Source organism: Otolemur garnettii, unplaced genomic scaffold, assembly GCF_000181295.1.
Source record: "Otolemur garnettii isolate 467f Iridium unplaced genomic scaffold, OtoGar3 scaffold00018, whole genome shotgun sequence".
Lineage (NCBI taxonomy): Eukaryota > Metazoa > Chordata > Mammalia > Primates > Galagidae > Otolemur > Otolemur garnettii.
Genome location: NW_003852413.1, coordinates 2,114,878 through 2,136,759, shown reverse-complemented (window position 1 = coordinate 2,136,759; position 21,882 = coordinate 2,114,878). Strand labels below are relative to the sequence as shown.

The 21,882-nt window shown below is 47.4% G+C and overlaps 1 protein-coding gene across 2 annotated transcripts in view; it reads left to right on the top strand.

Moving 5' to 3' along the window:
- The window catches only part of RPTOR (regulatory associated protein of MTOR complex 1), a 319,730-nt gene that overhangs the window by 138,272 nt on the left and 159,576 nt on the right, over nt 1-21,882 (top strand). For both annotated transcript variants that reach the window (XM_003786071.3, XM_023511133.1), the window contains 2 exons: nt 549-695; nt 18,447-18,622. In XM_003786071.3, the coding sequence (XP_003786119.1) occupies nt 549-695; nt 18,447-18,622 (323 nt within the window). The remainder of the gene's footprint in view (nt 1-548; nt 696-18,446; nt 18,623-21,882) is intronic.

Here is a 21,882-nt window from a genome sequence, read left to right as displayed (position 1 = left end):
TGGGCAGCTGTGTGAGTGGTGCACACTCCTTAGTATGTGGGGCTGGGTGAGGTGGGCAGCTGTGTGAGTGGTGCACACTCGTTAGTATGTGGGGCTGGGTGGGGCGGGCAGCTGTGTGAGTGGTGCACTCCTTAGTATGTGGGAGTGGGTGGGATGGGCAGTGGCGTGAGTGGTGCACACTCCTTAGTGTGTGGGGCTGGGTGAGGTGGGCAGCTGTGTGAGTGGTGCACACTCCTTAGTATGTGGGGCTGGGTAGGGTGGGCAGCTGTGTGAATGGTGCACACCTGTGAGTATGTAGGAGTGGGGCGAGGTGGGCAGCCATGTGAGTGGTGTACACTCGTTAGTATGTAGGGGTGGGTGGGGCGGGCACACCTGTGAGTATGTGGAGGTGGGGCGGGGCAGCACTGGGCTCTCTGGGGCTAAAGTGTGACTCTCTCCCCCGTTTAACACTGCTGGAGTGAAGTAGCCGTTAGTCAGTGTGGAGCATTTGGCTCACTGACGGCCAGTTCCCTGATATCCGTGTAACATGTGCACACTCTGTTTTGCAGAACTATACTCAGTACATCCCACTGTCCATCTACGACCTGCAGACGTGGATGGGCAGTCCGTCCATATTCGTGTACGACTGCTCCAATGCCGGCCTGATCGTCAAGTCCTTCAAACAGTTCGCGCTTCAGCGGGAGCAGGAGCTGGAGGTGAGCCCTGGAGTGCCCAGAGCGTGGCTGGTTCCCCGTTTCCTTCCTTCCTGGGCTGAGGGGTGGGTGGAGGTTGGTCGGTTTGGGTTGCTGGATGTTCTGTGAATGGAGGTACGCTCAGGGTGCTGAGGGCGGACTGAGAACTGGAGAGGGCCTACTACGAGCTTTGGGCTTATTTTCACAAGGTATTCTACTCATTGTCTTTTTGCTTTTTTCTTGTTTGAGACAAAGTCTTACTCTGTCACCCTGGATAGAGTGCTGTGACATCACAGCTCACAGCAAACTCAGACTCCTGGGCTCAAGCAATCCTTTTGTCTCAGCCTCCTGAGTAGCTGGGACTGCAGGCACCTGCCACCATGCCTGCTAGTTTTTCTGTTTTTAGTAGAGACAGGCTTTCGCTCTTGCTTAGGCTGGTTTCAAACTCCTGAGCTCAAGCAGTCCACCTGCCTGTGCCTCACAGAGTGCTGAGATCACAGGCGGGAGCCACCACACCTGACCACTCAGTGTCATTTTTAATCTGAACATTAGTTAAGTCATAACATTAGTAGCAGTGATTTGTGTCTCAGCAGTCTCCACCTCTGAACTAAATGTTTAAAATGAAGCAGACAGATTATTTCAGGCAAATGGACCCGTGTCCTCAATCCCATAGTTGTTAGTTCCGCTAGCGTCTTTCTCATTGTCCGTTTCTAGAAAGCCCACCAAGCAAATGATAGAAAACAAACCCAAACAGCCGCCTCTGGTGGTGACGGAGTGAGGGCCTGCACAGTGCTCGGGCAATGAAGAAACGTTTGTTTGGTTGTTTTAATTAATATTTGATGTTTGAATTAAATAGTGAATTCTAAAGACAAATTGAAGAGGCAGTTTTAATTAAGAGGCCTCTGTCCTGTGGCCTACAGAAGAGTGTCAGAATAAAATATCCTGCAGCCTCCAGGGGATCATGAATTCTGTCTGGTTGCAATACGGGAAATTCTCAGTTCAGGAACAAAACTGGTTTCAAGCATGTTTCCTTGAGCCTTTTTGGGTCTATTCAATTTTAATGCCTCTTATGTTTTTCACATTTCATCAGAGAATAATGCTAAAACAATCAGCAACAAACTTTGAAATTCTGTTTGGTAGAAGTTAACGTCAACTTGTCTAAGTGTGCTATTGTATAATTGTAAATTGAGTCCTTATGCAGCATTGCATGAGTGACTGATGCATATAGTTCCCTTTCTTCATGAAAATTAAACTAAGCACCATAAGTTTGTTTGTTTGTCTTGCATTTTCTAATAAGTGTAGGGAAGGATCAAGTTTAATATCAAATTTTTACCTTGCTTTTCATCTGAGTTTACCCAGGGGATAGTTTATCTAATGAGCACTAAAATACTCAAAGCAATGAGAGGTAATTTACTTTTTCTTGCATCAAGTAATAAATATTGTAAAAAAATTTTTTTAACATTTATAATATGTAAATTAAAATGCCAGAGAGTCTTGCTTGATTTTTATATCTGATTTATGGGTGGTAGAGTGATTAAGGGAAAGACCAATATATCCGCCGTAGTTAATTAAAACGTGTTAGATACGGACCCTCTCCCCTTCCAGCAGCAGCCAGCGTCCCCACCTCCCAGCGCACACATGTATCAAGTGTCTACTTTCCGGCGCTCTGAGCACTGCTCAGTTGCTACTGTATATATTATCTGTATGTTGCCAAGGATTAATCAGCCCAAGACACTGTTTATTTAGTTAAGTGCGACAAAAAAGATTTCTATGCATCTTTTTTGAAAAAAAAAAAAATGTTTAATTGACTCATTCCTCATGAAGGAGATCAAAGGAAAAAGAATGTTAACTGAGGCGGCCGGTTGGTGGCAAAGCAGCGCTATGCCGTATGCTTATAATTAGTCCTGATTTTTATCTTCATTCCTTTTTAATTACAGTGTAGATCAGTCTTGTGTTTTTCTATTACACTTGCTATTATTGGTTATTGTTTAGTTGGTCTCTTGCATAAACAGCGGAAATTAAAATGATAAAATTGGCTCCTAGCTACTATCTTAATGTTCATTTTGGTTATTTTATATCTACTGTAGAAAGAGTAATCTTATGTGGCCTATTAGATTTATTCTCTTAAAAGATTCATTTCTTCTTTACATAGATGGCCATATTTATTCTTTGTAAATTTACTATATATTTAAATACTTTTCATTATATAATATGTGAACTGAAAGACATTGGCAGGTAAATGATTCTGCTGGTGTCTAGAAAAAAAATCAGGTAAGAAATGATTAAATATAATGCAAGAAAATGGTTACTTGGATCAGAAATCCTCCAAATAATAAACATCAACACAAATGTGAGTGGCATAAATTTTAAGAGGTGACTATCAGTGTCCTGATTCTCAGTGTGCTTGTGCAGGGCCAGGCGGGTTGTTTGACGCTCTCAGAGCAGCGGGGGAAGCAGAAGCTGACCCAGAGGCTCAGCCCAACTCGGTGCCCTCAGTTGGAGCTTGGTCAGCACCAGAGAGTGCGCCTCTGACCCTTAGCATCTCTCCTGTGTCTCTCACCGTGTCACGTTGCTCTATAATTGGAAAGTTGAGGACAGTTTTCAAGTCTTTCTGCTTTCATTTTTTTTTAAATGTAGTTTTATTTTTACCAAATTATAATACGCCATTGTTTAAAAAAATTAACTAGTATGAGCTGGGTGTGGTGGCTCACCCCTTCATCCCAGCACTTTGGGAGGCCAAGTTGGGTGGATTGTTAGGAGTTCCAGGCAAGCCTGAGCAAGAGCAAGACCCCATCTCTACTAAAAATAGAAAAACTAGCCAGACGTTGTGGCAGCTGCCTATAATCTCAGCTACTCAAGAGGCTGACACAAGAGGATTGCTTGGGCCCAAGAGTTTAAGGTTGCTGTGAGCCATGATGCCATGGCACTCTACCCAGAGTGATTGAGTGAAACTCCTAAAAAAAAACATCAACTAGTACAGATGGTTTATAATGAATATAGCAGTCTCTGTTCCCACGTCCTCCTTGCTGAGACTCTGCTACAAAGGGCACTTGTTTTAACTGTTTCTGCCCTGTTAGGTAGTATCTACTTGTCTATAAATGATATGCTGATATTACTATTTCTTGCTTCATCAATTTTATTTGTGGATTCGTTCCTATTATGTAAAACAAAAACAGAGTTGCCATTAGTAAATTCATTTTAAAGAGTGGATAATCTATGCGCAACTCTGATAGCGAATAAACGTGTTATGTGATAGTTTTAATTAATAATTGTTGTGTTCAAGAGTGAATCCCCCAAAAAGAGAAACCTCTGGATGAAGGGGCTGTGTCAGTCGCCACACCTCCCTGCTCCCTTCTTCCATTTGGTTACTTTGCTTCATGTGGTCTCTCTACAGTTTGTACCGCGGCTGTTTTAAATACCGCCTCCTGCGTTCCTGTGGAGCCTTCCTCAGTGCCAGCTGCTCCTTTTGTTTGAAGGCTCTCAGCTCGCTTGCTCTTTCTTTTGCTGTTCTTTCCCAGTGTTCATCGTCCGCACTTTAATGTCTTCACCTTCCCCCAGAGTGAAGCCCTCTGTGTTTAGGGTGGGACGGGCTCTGTGGGGACCAGCAGTGCCCTTGTCCCTGGCAGTGGCTGGGTGTGTGTCAGTCTACGAGGCCCCGTCAGCACGTGGTATGCACTTTTACAGCAGTTCTTGTTTATTTGCTTTTGCTAGATGTTTTTTCTTTTCTTCTTGACTTAGGTTTCTTTAAGGCTTCTTTATTTTCCACATTCTCAAGGAGAAGGTCACAGTGCGGGACATGCCGTTTCCTGAATGTCTTCTTCCCAGACCTCCATGGCTGCTGCCAGACGATGGTCCTGTGCGGGCCTGGCCACGGCCGTCTCTGGGATCTCCCTTTCTAACCCCTCTCGGGGCGCCCACTGTCGGCTAGCTCCTGCCTTGTCCTCTTTCTTGTTTTTCTTCTTTATTCTACTAGAGCTCATCCTCAAGTAACACCCTAGAAAAGAACGTGTGGCAGCATCTTTCTCAGAGCGTAAGCATTTGCATTTGGAATGCTGTCAGCTGTAGTAACAAAAAAAATCTCATGATTGCCTTTAAACAAACAGCAGTTTGTCTTTTCACTGGTACGATTTCTGAGGCACAGGCACCAAGGAGCTGGGGCAGGCTGTGTCATGTTTGTGCTCTGGTGCTCTGGTTCTTGCTGCCCCTGGGTGAGGTGTGTCCTTAGGTAGGAAGCGGCAGGAAGGGGATGCGGCTGAGCCCTACACATCCTTGGGTTCCACATCTAAGGATTCAGCCAACTGCAGCCTGAAGTACTGGGGACAGTACTGGGTTGCACTGAGCATGTGCAGACCTGGTGGTCATTGTTCCCTGAACACAGATGGCAACCATTCACTCTGCATTTACATGGTGTCGGGTATTATGAGCAGTCAAAGGATGATGGGAAGTCCACAGGAAGATGTGTTGGGCTTATGCAAATACTATACCGTGAAACTTCAGGGGCTTGAACACTGGAGGATTCTGGTGTCTTGGGGGTCCTGGAACTTACTCCGCAGGGGTGCTGAGGGAGGCTGTGCGTGCACTTGCCTCTGGGAGCTCATGGCTAGAGTGGTGCCAGGCCCCCAGCTGGAGTTGGGGTGGGCTGAGGGGTGTGATTGGCAGTGACTGTTGGATTTTCTGATGACAAGCATGAGTTGTGTTCCATGTATAAAATGCTGTTGTCGTATCTGCGCATGTCACTACTAACGTGGGTGTGGATGTCAGGCTGTCTTTGCCACTGTCACTGCTTCTGGTGTCTGTAAAGGTGTACTTGGAAGGTCCACCAGCTGGCCTGGTAGCTGTGACCAATTCAAAGGTGCAACTTCTCCATCCAGATACAAGCCATGAAGAATTCATGGTCACAGCACCCAGTGCAGGTATTGGATGAGTTTGAGAGAATGTAAATGAGAAAAAGAGAAGACAAATGTTTTTGTGGCGACTTCTCTCTTAGAAATTGAATCCTTAGTCAGTAAACTGGAAAGGAAGGCTAAGTCTTATATAGACGCTTTGTGAAATGGTCTTTATTAAACACAGCCCATCACTTCTGCTTCAAGTGGGTTTCCCGAGGGTGGCTATAACTCTTATCCTTACTGTAGACGCTGGAAAGCCTGGGGTCCCACCCAGGCAGGTTTCTCTTCTCCCTCTCTGGAGAGGCGTGCGTAAGCTGACTGGTGGGGCAGAGCGCCTTTTCTCACAGGGCAGTTGGTCCTAGTGAGACTCAGGGTGAACACCACCATTTTCATTTGCTTCAGGGCTGGACCACAGGCGACTTCTTGGTGAAGCGTGGAGAGTGAGAGTGTCTTCTTGGAGCATAAGCCGCCTTGCGCCAGGCTCGGGTGCGGCTCTCTTCCCCTGGTTCTGCAAGGCCGTCGTCCTCATGCTGCTTCTGCCTAGACTGTGTTTTCATCTGACAGTCTCTGAACACTGGCACATGGCCCAGGCCTGCCACCTCCAATAGCGCTGCTCCCGCAGCAGAGACTTGTCACATTGTCACCCATTTTTTAGTGAGACGCAAGCTTGTTTCTGCAGTGTCTGAGTCTGCCCAGCTGAGCTACCCTGTTCTCCACTCTGAAATCCCATATTTGAATGTATATATGACACATTATCCTCATCCATTGATCCGTGTAACTAAGTTTTATGTCAAATATTTAAGCTAAGTAATTCTGACAAAATGATTAATTTCTAGGATCTTTAGTTTTCCTCAAAAAATATTAAGTATATATTCCACAAAGCCAGAGGCTCATACTGTGGAACCCCGCGACTCCTTGGCTGCTGCAGTGGTCAGGTGGGTGGCTCTGTTGTCCTGGGACCTTGCCACAGGAGCCCATCCTCTGGTCAGAGCTTGCTGCTTAGCTGAGTGCCGCGGCTTATACCTGTAGTCCCAGCTACTCAGGAGGCTGAGGTGGAAGAATTGTTTGATCCTAGGAGTTTAAGGCTGCAGTGAACTAAGATCAGACCACTGCATTGCCACCTGGGCAGTGTAGCAAGACCCTATCTCTTAAAAATAATAAAGGTCAATATTTGTGCTGTTTTAACACCTGTCTGTAATTTCTCAGAACTGCAGGTTAATTCTCAAATTACCTGTCAGAAGTGTATTTTTGGTCACTGTTACCAAATTGGAGTGTGTGTGTGTGAATTTGCAAATGTTCCCGGTGGTTGGTGTGGTCATGACACTCCTGGCTTCAGAACAGGGGTCCACGGTGCTGGGTCCTCAGGAACTTAATTGTTAAGTCAGGTGCCAGCTGTCTATACGTGCTGTTCTTTCTCCTGTGAGTTCATCATCCTGTGAGAAGAATGGAAATGAGCTGATGTCTATTATGTAATGACCGTATTAACTTTCAGGTGATACTAATTTGTGGATTCTAAGATGTTCTCTTTTCTAAATTATCTCTATTTCTCAGTATGCATTTTTTTCATTTGGTTTATTCTCTTTTGTACCAGGAGCCACTGGTGATTTTATTGTTGCTCATATTTAAGAATGAAGAGAAACTAACCCCTGGCTGCATGTCCGTGGCTGGGCCTGGCCGTCCCTTCCCCATAGAGGCAGATGGGTGCTGGCAGCCATGCTGGGACCCACAGGTGCCCCCACATGGCATCTTCTTGTCTGGGATGTCAATGACTACTCCAGCTGTCTTGTTCCCCAGACGCTTGAGTGGAGGTGAAGGGTAATTGCAGAGCATCTGAATTTGGGCCCACAGGTGAGGATCTGGCTCTCCCATCTTCCAGCCCACACCACGCCAGTCTCAAACACCGCCCCTCATACCTTGTCTGCGTGAATCTAGATAGCTTCAATCTTGCTCCTTAATGAAGGCTGGCCAGAGTTACCTTTGTGCTTACACTTAGTTTACACTAAGCTGTAAGAATTTATAAAAGGGAAGATTTTCAAAACAAATGGAACATCTGTTCATGGTGCCAAGAGAGGCATAGTATGTTTGTCTTCTCCTTCAGTCCTCTCCAACAGAAAAGAATTGCATTTGTAATTTAGAAGAAAATACTGCCATTTCAATTATTTATAAGAGAGAAGGGTTCTAATCTAAATTCAGATATGGCAGAGACCCCTTTGAACCTCCTCAGTCCTAGCTGGGGAGAGTAAAGCCTCCGTGCAGCACACAGACTCTGGTAGGGCTGCCCTGGGCCGTGGACTGGTCTGAGAGCTGACTTGCCAGCCGGAAATGGAAGCCTTTTTGGCAGCAGTGGTGAGAAGGGCCGTCCTGTGGCAGGTCGGGGCCTCATGCAAGGGGAGCTGGGAGAGAGGGAGTGTGGGGGCTGGGTGGGACTCCCTGGGCCAGCCCAGCGCTGCCAAGTCTTAGCTTCTGCTTGCTTGTGCCCCTGGCTGGTGCTTGGGGCTACTAGTCCCACCGCCAGTCTGCGTCACTGAGCGGGTCACTGAGCAGAACATCGTCTGTGCTGCTGCTCTGTGCCTCTGCACCAGCCCTTTCTGTGGCTTGTAGCAGAAGAGAACATTCCTTTCTGTTGGCACCTTTTACCACTCCCAGTCCTGTAATTTGAAACCTTCAGGAAAAAAAAAGTAATTTCTCTACATAAAAAATTTAAGCACCCTCACTGTTGGTGGTATGAATTTCACAGACAAAATAAAATGTCATTAGCACTCTCCACTTTCAGGGTATAACTAAAATTCTGCATCCTTCAAAACACTTCCCTGAGCCTGAAATCTTCCTCAGCTGACTAAATAGTTTCTTCCACAATGAACCTGACACTTAATTGTCCCTTATCTTATCACCTCCACGGTTGTCAGCTATAATTTAGAGCTGTTATGTGAGCCTGTCAAGAATTGAGGCTCAGGTAATATACGGAGATTTGGGTTTGATAAACATGTATTTGAATGAACTACTTTTAGATACATCTTTAGATACGTCTGTGATACACTGAATATATTTGATCTTTGATTTATATAAAATGTAAAAAGCAAAAAATCATTAGCTGAAATGCATGAATAATATACTATTCACAATTTTCAGAAAAGTGAGTTTTTTTTGAAGTTGTCTCTGAATTTAATCTTTTTTTCTAATTTCATCTCTTTTAAAATATTAGAAATTGCATAGTGTTCTGGCAACACCATGCAACACCGAGCAGGGCCCCCCTCCACTTTCCCTGACTGCTGTCTCCGGCAGATGACAGCCCCCTCACCCCACCCACACACACACACTGCCACTGGTGGGGTCCAGGCAAGGGCCACACGAGCTAACAGCAGCCCTACTGGCACAGGTTGGTGGGGCTTCTGCTGGCAACAGGAAAAATGATGTAGATGGAGCCTTGTGAGAGCAGAAGGGCCTATGGGAGACAGAGCCTTGTGAGAGTGGAAGGGTCCATGGGAAACCAGCTATTGTCTGAGGAAAGGGACACTGGGGCCTAGAAGTGATTTTCTGCAATGCCACGACAAGAAGCCAAAAGAAGCCGTTGGTTCTCCTGATTCCTCTCAGTGTCCCCTGATAGGTTTCAGCCAGTACAAAATGGCTTTGCAGACTGGCAAAGAAGAGTTTAAGCCTATTTTGAAAGTGAAATGATCCTCTATATTGAAATGTGAACTGTAAAGATCTGAGCAGTGTTTCCAGAACATTGCACCCACCAACAGCAAAATGCATATCCTTTGAAAGTATCCATGGAGCTTTATTTTATTTATTTATTAGAGACAGTGTTTCATTTTGTTGCCTTCAGTAAAGTGCTCGGGAGTCCTAGCTCACAGCAGCCTCAAACTCTTGGGCTCAAGCAATTCTCTTAACTCAGCCTCCTGAGTAGCTGGAGGCTGAGACTGCAGGCACCTGCCACAGGCCTGGCTATTTTTAGAGACAGTGTCTTGCTCTCGCTCAGGCTGGTCTCGAACCTGTGAGCTCAGGTAGTCCACCTGCCTCGGCCTCCCAGGGGCCTGGGATTACAGGCAGGAGCCACTCGTATGGAGCTTTCTTTAAGATAGATCCCATCTTGGGTCATAAAATAAAACCTGGCTAAGTGAAATTACACAGAGAATGTTCTTTACCCACCACATAATCTTCTAGACCAGTGGTTCTCAACCTGTGGGTCGTGACCCACAGGAACTGTATTAAAGGGCTGCAGCATTAGGAAGGTTGAGAACCACTGCTCTAGACAGTAAGGACGGACAACAGGAAGACAGTACATTTTTAATCCCTGCATGACTACAGCCTCACGGGAAATTAACACACATACTCACACAATGGCGTGAGAGTGAGACTGAGCATACCTCCTCAGTGCTCACAGAACGCAGCTAAGGCAGGTGGAAAGGGACACTTAGAGCACTAAAATGCTTGCAGTAGGAAAGAGGAAAGACACGAAATTATTAACGTAAGTTTCTACCTCAAGAAACTAGACACAGAGCAAAATAAGCTCAGAGGAATCAGAAGAAAGGAAATAAAGATGAAAGCAGAAATCACTGAAATTGAACAAGAGAAACAACAGAGAAATTATCAGTGAAACAAAAAACTGATTCTCAGAAAAAAAAAAGAAACAAAACAATAAAACAGATAAATTCCTTCTAAGACTAACAAATTTAGAAAGAAAGAAGAATCTGGGAGGTGCCTGTGGCTCAAAGGAGTAGGACGCCGGCCCCATATACTGGACGTGGCAGGTTCAAACTCAGCCCCAGCCAAAAACTGCGAAAGAAAAAAAAGAAGAATGGAGAATGAAACGGAGGGTGGCGCCTGGGGCTCAAGGAGTAGGGTGCCGGCCCCATATGCCAGAGGTGGTGGGTTCAAACCCAGCCCCGGCCAAAAAAAAGAATGAAATGGAAAATCTGCACAGATCCTGTAGCTTTCCCCTGCAGTAAGGGGGAGAGAGTGAACAAGTTTACACTCAACAGATACCATGACTGAGGAGAAACAGACCGGGTTCTCCAACACCACAAACTACCAAAATGAAATAGATAATTTGAATAGTTCAAAACCATGAAAGAAATTGAATTTGTAATTTTAAAATTCCTGAAAAATAGATGGCTAGGCCCAGATGGCTTCACTGGAGAGTTCTGCCAAACAGAGTTAATACTGATTTTACAGTGTCTCTTCCAGAAGATAGAAGAGTTGACAACACTTCTCAGTTCATTTTGTGGGGTCATTATTACCCTGAGGCCAAAACCAGACATATGTCAAAAACTTGTACACGGATATTCATAGCAGCCTAATTCATAATAGTCCCAAAGTGGAAAGGGCCCAAATGACTGTCTCTGGTGAGTGGATGAATGAGAGGTGTGGTCTGTCCGTATGGTGGATGTTGTTACTTGGCCATAAGAAATGCAGCAGGACACAGCTACAACACCAGTGAACCTTGAACATACTCTGAGTGTAAGAAGCCAGTCAGGAGGAAGGAAAGGAAAGTGCGGACCAGCAAAATGGTAGCTAGTGTGCCTAACAGTTTTGTTTTTTTTTGACACAGAGTCTTAAGCTGTTGCCCTGGGTAGAGGGCTGTGGCGACATAGCTCACAGCAACCTCCAACTCGGGCTAAAGTGATCCTCTTGCCTCAGTTTTTCTATTTTTAGTAGAGACAGGGTCTCACTTTTTTGCTCAGGCTGGTCTCAAACTCAGGAGCTCAAGCAATCCACACACCTCAGCCTCCCAGAGTGCTGGGATTACAGGCGTGAGCTGCCGTGCCCAGCCGTGCCTCGCAATTTATAAAAGGAATTATACTCTGACTGAGTGGGATTTACTACTAATATGTGAGTCTGGCCCAATATTGAGAATTCAATTAATGTAATCCACCATATTGACACAGAGAAAGCATTCTACAAGATCCAACACCCATTCGTGTTTAAAAACAACGCCTCTTTGCAAATCAGGAGTGTAGCTTCTTCATTTGGATAAAAGTCACCTGTGAGAAGCCTGCAGTGCCATCATACCTTACTGTTAAAACATTGACTGTGTACTTGTAAGGTCAGCATCAAGGTGAGGGAGCCTAGGAGTGGAAGTTCTAGCTAGTGTGAGGGGACAAGAAAAAATGCCAGTCAAGGCTGCAGTGAGGGAGGCACGGCCACACCACTAGGATGGCCATCATCAAAAAGCTGGTGAGGATGTGGGGAGGGAGCCCTCACACCCTGCTGGTAGACACACGAGATGGTGCAGCCTGGCGGTTCCTCAAAATGCTAAACTTAGAGTTACCATATGATCCTGTGTTCCACTAAGCACTTAAGAGCAGTGAAAACACATGTCTGTACAGAAGCTTGTACACAGATGTTCATAGCAGCGTAATTCATAATAGCCCCAAAGTGGAAACAGCCCGAATGTCTTTCAGCTGATAAGTAGATGAACAAAAAGTGGTCTGTTTGTTAAGTGGATGTTGTTATTCGACCACAGTGAAAACCCACTGATGTGTACGAGTTAAAAAGGAGTGAATGAAGCAAGGAGCGTTTTCTGGAAATGAAATATAAGAAAATCTGTCATTGTGAAGCATGCAACTCAGCATGCAATCAGCGTGCCTGATACAGGGCCAGTCTGCTGCGCTGTGGGCCCCTCGTAACAGGCCCTACCTCCACCCCACTGCAGGAGGGCTCAGCTCCTGGATCAGGACATGCCATTAGCCTCCTCCAACTCAGCCACTGGTGTTTGATCCTTCTCATGGTTCCAGGATCACTCACATCTGGATTCCTCTCAGTTATTGTGGGTTAATAACAGTACACTGTCTTAGTGTTTTGTTTCTTGCACTTATCCATCTTCCTTCATCCTTCCATCATCTATCTATTCATCCATCATCCATCTATATACCATCTATCCATCCATCTACCCACTGTCCATCATCCATCCATTCTCTATGTATTCATTCATCCATCCATCATGCTTCCACTCACCCTCCATCATCCATCTGTCCGTCCATCCATCTGTCCATCCGTTCACCTATCCATCCATCCATCTGTCATCTTCCATCCATCATCCTTCTATCATCCACCATCTATCCATCAATCATCCAACCGTCATCCATTCATCTATTCTAGAAATGTTTGTTCAGTACTTTCTGTGAATCTGGGGTAATGACAGAGAGACACATCAGTACTCAAGGTACATAAACCATTGTCACCAGTGGTAAAGCAAAATAAATATATTTATTTAATACTCCTATCACATCTATATGGAGAGGAAAAGCGACAAAATAACTGTGGAAATGTAGATCATATGTTAATAATGATTAAATCTAGATAGAGAGTATATACAGGGGGGTATGTACTCTTTATGGTTACCAGTTTTTATTATAATTATTGGATAAATGTTGCTGCCGCCAAGCTTCTAGTTTGGGAAACAGAACAAAAATACATGATAAATATAACAAGAGACACGTGTTATAATAAAAAGCCAAGTAGTATGAGAAGCAGAAGAATGGTGGAAAGCAGGAGGTGGCGTGGGAGCAGGGCCATGTGCTATGGGAGACTTTGCCTGGGAGGGCACCTGCAGGAGCTGCGGGGGTCTGGGGGAGGGGGGCTGAGGCCCCAATTGGCGAGCACAAGGATGAGGTGTACAAGGTGGCCAGATGCACATCCTGGGAGGGACTTGAGAGTTTGCGCTGAGATTCTGAGCATGTGCTAGAAGCAAGAGGCAGGATGTGGCTTGCAACAGTGCCTGGCCATCATGAGCACACAGGTGACATCTTGTGATTTTGTCCATGGTGGTGGGGAAGCTCCCCTAGGTGGGCAGTGCTTGGCCCAGGTGGCAAGCATGGCAGAGATGGAGGTATGTGCAGCCAGGCACTTTGTGGAGGAGAAAAGGTCAAGTCTCCTGTCATAGGATAGATGTGGGATGAAGAAAGGATAGGAGTTAATGGCAGTGTGTGTGGCCTGGGTGGAAAGAGTGACCTTCTCCCGTGCCACACAGACTGTGCGGTGGGACCGGATGAAGGTCTAAGGTGTGGGTGGTGAGAGTTCTGATTGACCTTGTACAGTTTGAAGGCCCTTCAGAAATGTTTGCTTGGAATCTGTGAGCCACGTGTGGTGACAGGTGTGTGGCAGCACACAGGCTCACAGACTTGGCTTTGCTCCCGGAAGGACATGGTGGAAGGTGGTTGGAGTCATCCCTGAATGGACTGTGGCTGAATCTGGGAGGTGGTAACCAGCTCCCCTGGGTGCTTGTGGCTGGAGAAGGGGGCTGGGCCGGGTCTGCACTCCACCCCGACTTAGAGCCTGGGGAAAGGGGAAGCACTGGCAGACTAGGTGGGTGAGTCACCAGGGGGCCAGGTGGGAGTGAAGGAAGAGCCAGCTGGTGGACATGCTGCGGGGGGAACTTGCACAGTGAGGACTGAGGGAGGCTGTCACCTTGAAGGTCGAGGCACTGTGGTTGGACCTAACAAAAACAGGTTCAGGGAGGGTCTGCAGCACGTTTGTGCACAGCCACAGCTGTAGACAGCGCGAAGGCACAGAGCACAGGTGAGTTTAGAGGACGGGGGGCGCTCACACACTCTTGCATGTGCACACCCACCCACATGCACACGCACACATATGCACACGCACACGTGCGCACAGATTCCCTTACTGGGCTTGGGGCCAAGCCGCAGCAGGTGTGCTCCTTCCTAGTTGCCGTCTGTCTGTACGGTGGGCGGAGTGTATGCGTTTGAATCTGGCCTTGTTAGCCCGTCCCCTGAGACTGGGAAGAACGCCCACATGATGCTCATCTGTCATTGAATTCTGCTTCCTTCTCCACTTGTTCAGAGAATTGGAACCCTCCTTTATTCCTGTCACTCTCCTAAACTCAGCCAAGACTCTCTTTTATGACTCAGTTCATTATCGTCAACCAAGCAGAAGCACAGCAGGTAATGATGGACAAAAAGTTTCCAAGTGGCTTTTGCCAAAAAGATTCTTAACTCAAAATGCAGCAGAAAGACTCACACTAGCTAGATCTTTGTGCTGCTGGTGACCCCCAGGCCGGTGACGGTCTCTGTCCCCAACATGGTCTGTGCCTAGGTGGGGGGAGGCTCCTGAATGATTACTACAGCATGCAGGGAGAAGTGCCTGGACAGAGATGAGCCCTTCCAGGTCTGTCATGAGAGTGAGGAGCTGTAGGAGGCTCCGGCAGAAGAGGGTGTCTGCCCCGAGCCATAGAACTTAGGTAGAAGTTGCCCCATTAAGAGAGGAGAAGCAGGAGGACAGTCTGGTATGTGAACAGCATGACGTGGAGGATGCCGAGGGCTCCCCACTGCTCAGCACTGACAGGCCCCTGAGAAAGTGTCTGCGTAGGCTCTGTTCGCTCATCCCAGACTGAAGCCCGGCAACTAAGCATGCTCGTCGTGAGCCAAGGGGCCTGTCCGCTCCCTGGTGAGCCCTGACTGTTCATGATAGGACTCAGCTCCTCTGGGGGCTTGTTGCTGAGACAGTGTGTGATGGCAAGTTGCGGAGCATGAGAGAGCAATGCAGTTCACGGGGGACTGCAGCTCTCAGCAGTCGGGGGGGGGGGGAGCACCCATGAGTGAGAGCCTTCGACTCACAGCTGCCCCTGGCGCCTCCTCACAAAACCTCCTCTTGATATGCAGAGTTGCAGAATTCTAAGTGTCTCCTTTTCTTTAGTTGTTGATTATCTAAGAGTAATTGGAAAGTGGAATTTGGTTATAATTTCTAATTAACCATCTTCACAGAGTTCTGGAATGATCCCAAAGTGTTTAGATACTGTTGAGTTGCTAACAGTTAAGTGCCTTTAAAATAATAGATGGCTCTTTTGGGTAAACTTGGGATGAGTCTGTCAAACTATTGCTGTAATGAGCTCCAGCCGCCTGTTCAGGGCCGCACGCAGCTTCCTGGGTCAGTGGTGTTCTCACCCTCATGGGGACCCTTTTGCTCCTGTCCTAGACTTTATGATTCTCGGCAATAGGTACCACTTGGTTTTTAAATTACTATTTAGTATTTGGTAAATATAAGTATGTAAATTATATGTTAAAATATTGCTTCTGTTATATATCTGATAGATATTGCATTAATACCTTTGAGTGTTAGTGGAGTTGGGTAAATAGTATACTGACTCCTTTAGAGATATTAATCTTTCTTTGAACTTTGCAAAAAATGTCCATTGTAATTAGATGTTGTTGAATTGAGAATAAAGGTTCCTTTAAGGGAGAACTAAAGGCATTGCCAAGGAGTTATTTTCAGAAATTTACTTGTTAAAGACTCTTCTGAAAGTTTTAGTACTTTATCTCTGTAGAAAGATGCCTCTTTATGTGTTTGAGAAGGGAAGAGATACAGCCGATGTCACTTTGTGCAGGTGCGGCTGGCAGTGCACTCCCAAAGCAGTGCCCAGGCCAAGCCAAGGCCCTGGGCGGCCGCCCACCTGCCCACCTGCCCACTCGCTCCCTCACAGGTTGGTATGATGGATTCAGGAGGGTTCAGATGGGACGGCGCAGCAGACATGGCCCTAAAATTGGAGCCGTGTGTCAGCACTCTGGACAGACCCTCTAGCTGGCCTCTGTTTCCTCATCATAAGTGATCTTTAAAAATGGAAGTAAAACTTATAGACATGTTGTAAAAAGCCAATAAAATAGTATGTGCAAAAGAACTTTGAGAAATACTAAGAACTGTGCAGCTAGAAGGAATTATTTGTAAGCAAAAATGGAGATGGAGAGCAGGCACGGTGGCTCACACCTGGAATCCCAGCACTCTGGGAGGCTGAAGCAGGTACACTGTCTGAGCTCACAGGTTTGAGACCAGCCTGAACCAGAGACTTCGTCTCTAAAAATAGCTGGGCATTGTGGGGCTCCTGTAGTTCTGGCTACTTGGGAGGCTGAGGCAAGAGAATCGCTTGAGTCCAAGAGTCCAGGGTTGCTGTGAGCTGTGACTCCATGGCACTCTACCAGGGACGACAAAGTGAGACTCTGTCTCAAAAGAAAAAAAGAAAAACGTGGAACTGCACATATGCAGCAGCAGGCAGTTGTGCCACTGTCACTGTTCGCAAGTCACACCCTCCTGGCTGGCTCACTTCCTCAGCGCCCGTTGTCCTGTTCCTCATGAAAGTCTGCTGTAGTGTGAGGGAAATGAAATGTCACCTCTGGGTTATTTATTTTGAAAAAAACCAAGAAATTGCTTAAGTAACAAATAGTTTAGAGGTTGTGGAGGAGGAATAACCAGCATTCTGCAGCAGGATCTTCCAGACCCTGACTGCTGGACGGTGTGGCGATGAGCCTGCGTTGGAAGGAGGCTCAGCATTAGCTGCATTTCACCAGGTCTGAGGTGGGGCCGTGTTGCTCTCAACCCCACACCAGGAAGGGCTGGTGGCACTGGCACCCAGCGGCAGGCAGCTTCTCACTGGTGGCCATGCGGTAGGGATTTGTAGGTGGATGAACACAGGGGTTCTGGAAGCTGTATGGACCCATGTACTCAGTATTTTGGGGTTTTATTTTTCACTGTTTTAGTTAACTAAATGTTATGCTCAATCGCCCTAATTCAGGGCAGCTAAAGTAAAGAAACCACAGACTTTGCCCAGACGCCCATAGTGCACACTCCGTGTTTTGCCTGTTCACTGTCTCCTGGTTTGCTCCCCCCTCAGCTGCAGCTGATCAGCTGACATGGCACTGTTACCTGGGACAACCCTTCCTGGGCAGGTGCATGTTTATGTGTCCAGGCCACTGGGTGACGTGTCACATTGTCCAAAGGGGCACAATGGTGTTGCACTCTGCTTCCTGGAGCTGCACAGCCTGTGTTGGGTGAAACCAGCCCTGACACTGTGTTCTGCAGTTCTTTTCCAAAGGCAGCAAACCAGTGTGTGTACGTGATCTCTCATGCGTTATGCTTATTAAATTTTACTAGCCAAAATGCCATGAGCTCTTATGAACCTCATTATTTCTGAAAATGACACAAAACCTCTGTGGATTACCAGAATTGTCACATATAGGTGATGTATATAGCCGGGGAAAGGAATCAAATCCACAGTGTATTTGGTGCTGTGAGCACCATGTGTTCTGTTGAATACTGCTGCTTTTTGGTAAACAAGGACAGCTCTGGATTATCCATAGCAGGGCAGGAAAGCCACATGCTAGACAGTCCTACAATTGTTTTTTAATCCTTTGCATGCATTGCATTATTTAAAACTATTTAAACTTTGGGTTAGATTTTATTCGTTCAAAAATGAGATTTTGTGTGCTTAGAGGTAAGGTTCGGTGAGGAGCTTAGTGCCGTCCACTTAGAGCTCCCACGTGATGTTAGTTGTACATGTGGTAACTTCATCTGACCAGAACCTCACTGAAATAACTATCCAGCGTTCTCTTTGACTACAGAATCAATGCATATTTGTTTGTAGAACATTTAGAAAAATCGGATCAAGATAGGAGAAAATAAAGTGACTGTTAACCAGCACTGTGAGATGGGTGCCCCCGTCCACTCCTCCATCTTGTGCCCTGCTCTGGGGCTGCTGCTTTGCTGGTAACGGTGTTCACTGCACATAGCCTGGTCATCTGTCCCTCTCACTGAACACACCCAGTAAGGCTATGATGGATGAAAGAGTGATCACGTAAGATCCTGTGAAAGAAACACCTGGTGGAGACATCTGAGGACACTGCCATAATCATAGGGAAGGAGGACCCTTCACCCTTGAGGAGAACGGATCCCTCGAGGCAGAGAGGCACGATGCTGTGACTTGCACCAGCTTTCCAGTCTTGCCGTCATTCTCTGGGAGTATTCAGGGTGACGCCTCTCCCAGAGGGCTTTGGGGTGAAAACCCACCCCTCAAAGCCTTGGCTGGTCCACTCTCCCTGCGTCAGTGCTCTGCAGGTGTGCGAAGCGGCTAAGTCCTCTCTCTTCCTTCATGTTCTGCCTTTAGGTGGCGGCAATTAACCCAAACCACCCACTTGCCCAGATGCCTTTGCCACCGTCCATGAAAAACTGTATCCAGCTGGCAGCCTGTGCGGCCCACGAGCTCCTGCCCATGGTCCCCGACCTCCCGGCTGACCTGTTCACGTCCTGCCTCACCACCCCCATCAAGATCGCCCTGCGCTGGTGAGTGGCCCTGCTGTCCCTGTGGTGATGCCCCCACCCTGGGCCTTCCCAGGGTCCTGATTTACCCAGACCCACCCAGGTTAATGAGCCCAGTTACAGACTCGAGCCCGTTTTCTGTCTTGTCACTCGGACTCCGAACAACACTTGGGTCTCCCTCTGATAGCCACACATCCTCTCTTCCTCCTGGGTCAGCTCAAGTGCAGATTTCTGTTCTGTGATTTCCGAGAACATCCTGTTTGTCTCTGTTAGTGTGGATGTGTCATTAGACATTACCAGGATGGGCTGTGATGGAGAAAAAAAGAACTAATATGAAAAGGAAAGTTATTTAATTCCTGGCTTGAATTGAAGAATAATCTTTCAATGTACTCTTAGTATAAAAAAAATCCATGATATTTTCTACCTACATTCTTTTGAGAAGTCCAGAGCATTTGGGGAGGTGGCCAAGGAAATGTGTGATGCTCCCAGATGGTGGCACCTTCAGCCCTGGTAGTGGCTCAACTCTCCACTTTCTCATATCTGCTTTGCCATTTTATGTTTTGCTGAAAAGCTTCCGTTGTCCCTGTTGGCAGCCAGCAGGTCAGCACCTCTCCGGGGAGGCGGAGATGCAGGTGTAGGTGCCCTTGGGCAGCTAACAGGGCACTCCCAGCTGGGTGTGTTCCCGGGCTTCAGTCAAGCAGACGCTCCCGGTTTTTCAGCCCATACCCTGAGTGGACTCAGGAGCAACAACAGCAATGAAGTCATCAGCCCGGGGAACCCTGAGTGAAGGAGCCTGCAGCAGGGCAGCCTGGGTTTGCCCTGAGCTTCTCTGCTGGAGGAGGACCTGGCCTTCCTGCCATTCACTCTCCCACACCCAGATCTTCCCAGGGCTGCAGATGACCTGGGCAGAGGCCTCCTTCCAGTGTTGGCAGAGACCAGGAGAAGAGCGAGTGCTTACAGGGTAGCAAAGGGGTGACTGCAGTGTCTCTGCTGCCCAATTAATCCTCTGCCACCCCTGAGGGACACAGACTAGGGCCTGGCTCAGGTATCCTGTCTACTCCCAGCAGGACAGAGCCCTGGGACAGACTCACACCTGAGGGCCATAGCCACCGCTCAGAGACAGGAACCTGAAGCAGAATTACTACAAAACACAAGTGGTACACACAGTCAAGGAAGTGGAACTAGATATGAGATGTAGGAAGAACGCTGTGGCTCCCTGTGTCCTCAAACTCATATGGACAACTGAGGCCCTGACGTGGCAGTGTTGGGAGAATGCGTAGGTCGGAGTCAGTACAGTCAGTTACCCTGGAAAGCAAGTCCATCCCTCCTGCTCGCTCACACTCTGGCCACACCTCCTCTGGGGGCCAATGCCCTGGGAGGGCCCAGCACATGTGCCTCACTGACCTTCAACTTCCAGCCTCCAGAACAGTAAGACATCAGGGTCTTTTCTTGATGGAGAGAAGTTGACTAATGGGTATAAAAATTCAGTTAGATATGATGAATAACTTCTAATATTCAGTGATAGAGAGGGAAATTATGGTTAAATGTCAAAATGGTTTGAATACAAAGAAAAAAGATATTCTCTAATGAGGGCCACATGCAGTAGCTGACACATGTAATCCCAGCACTCCGGGAGGCTGAGGCAGGTGGATCATTTGAGTTCAGGAGTTCAAGACCAGTCTGAGCAAGAGTGAGACCTTGTCTCTGCTAAAAATAGAAAAACTAGCCAGGTGTGCTGGTGGCACCTTTAGTCTGAACTACCTGGGAAGCTGAGGCAGGAGGATCACTTGAGCCCAGGAGTGTGAGGTTGCTGTGAGCTGTCACACCAGAGCACACTACCAAGGGTGACAAAGTAAGACTTTGTCTCAAAAAAAAAAAAAGCAAAAGAAGGAAGATAGTCTCCTGTTTACCCTGATTTGACCATTCACATCATATACATTTATGAAAATATCATGTGTCCCAAAATAAGTGTGTATGTGGCACACCAATTTATCATAGAAAACAATCATTGTCCTTATAATTATTCAGTTTTGTGTTCTATTTAAAGGACTAAGACAAAGAAAAAAAGTAATATATAAAAAGAACCCAGTAGTAGTGGTAGGAAAACCATAACATTTGAAATAGGACCATGGAGGGTGGGACTTCTAGCAGGAAAGAGACGCTGATGCCCAAGTGGATGTGCTGAGGGTGACAGGGACGCCCAGGAGGTGGCGGGACAGAGCAGGGACTGGGGGTAAGCAGCAGCAGAAGTGGAGACCCAACACGTAGACTGGACCTTCTGTGGGGAGAGAGTAGAATGTGGCCCAGGCGGATGGATACACCTGAAGGGCCCCAGGACACATTCCCTAGAATTTGAGGATGGGTGGAGGTCCCCAGTGGCAGGGCTCAGGGCAGACGGGGAGAAATGGGAGACCTCTGATGTCAGCACACGCCATGAGTGTGCAGTCTCTTGCAGAAGGCCCCTCCTGGATGTTGGGCAGTTTCTGAGTTGCGCTCTGCCCCTCTCTACTCCTTGATGTCGGGGTCTCTCTGGATGTGGTCTGGCTTAGGTCATCAGTAACACTGCTTTTTGCCTCTGTGCCCGGCATCCGGTTGCTGTCGGCAGAGGCTGTAGAGCTCCCATTTAACCAGCCCAGGAAGAGCTCTGTCCAGATTACTCAGGAGTTCCTTCCTTTCATTAATTGTGCAAAAACCAGTTTATTAGCTGCCAACTGTGTGCCTTATAGACCCCTGCTCAGCACTGCAGGAGCCGCAGAGGCGTATTGCCCTGAAAAAAAATTGTCATCTGGCTGAGGAGATAAGACAGCTTGAAAAGTCATGTTATAAATGGTACTTCATGTAAGACAAAGGTCAGGGAGTTTCAGGCACTATATGACAGAGACTAAAGGAATTCATGGCATCAGGGGCCACTTGTTCCCAGAGCGTAGAAAAATCCCCAGGAGCCAAAGCTTGGAGAACACTTTGGGTGGAGATAGACTTGAACCAAGTCTGGTCAGGGGTTGGGACGGGAAAAGGAGGGGAGCACCTAAGTTGGGGGCAGGAGGTGGGGGCACCTCAGATGGGGAGAGAAGGATGGGGGCACCTCAGAGGAGGAGGGGGCACCTCAGATGGGAGCAGGAGGATGGGGGCACCTCAGAGGAGGATGGGGGTACCTCAGATGGGAGCAGGAGGAGGGGCACCTCAGATGGGGAGAGGCGGATGGGGGCACCTCAGATGGGAGCAGGAGGAGGGGGCACCTCAGTTGGGGGCAGGAGGTGGGGGCACCTCAGATGGGGAGAGGAGGA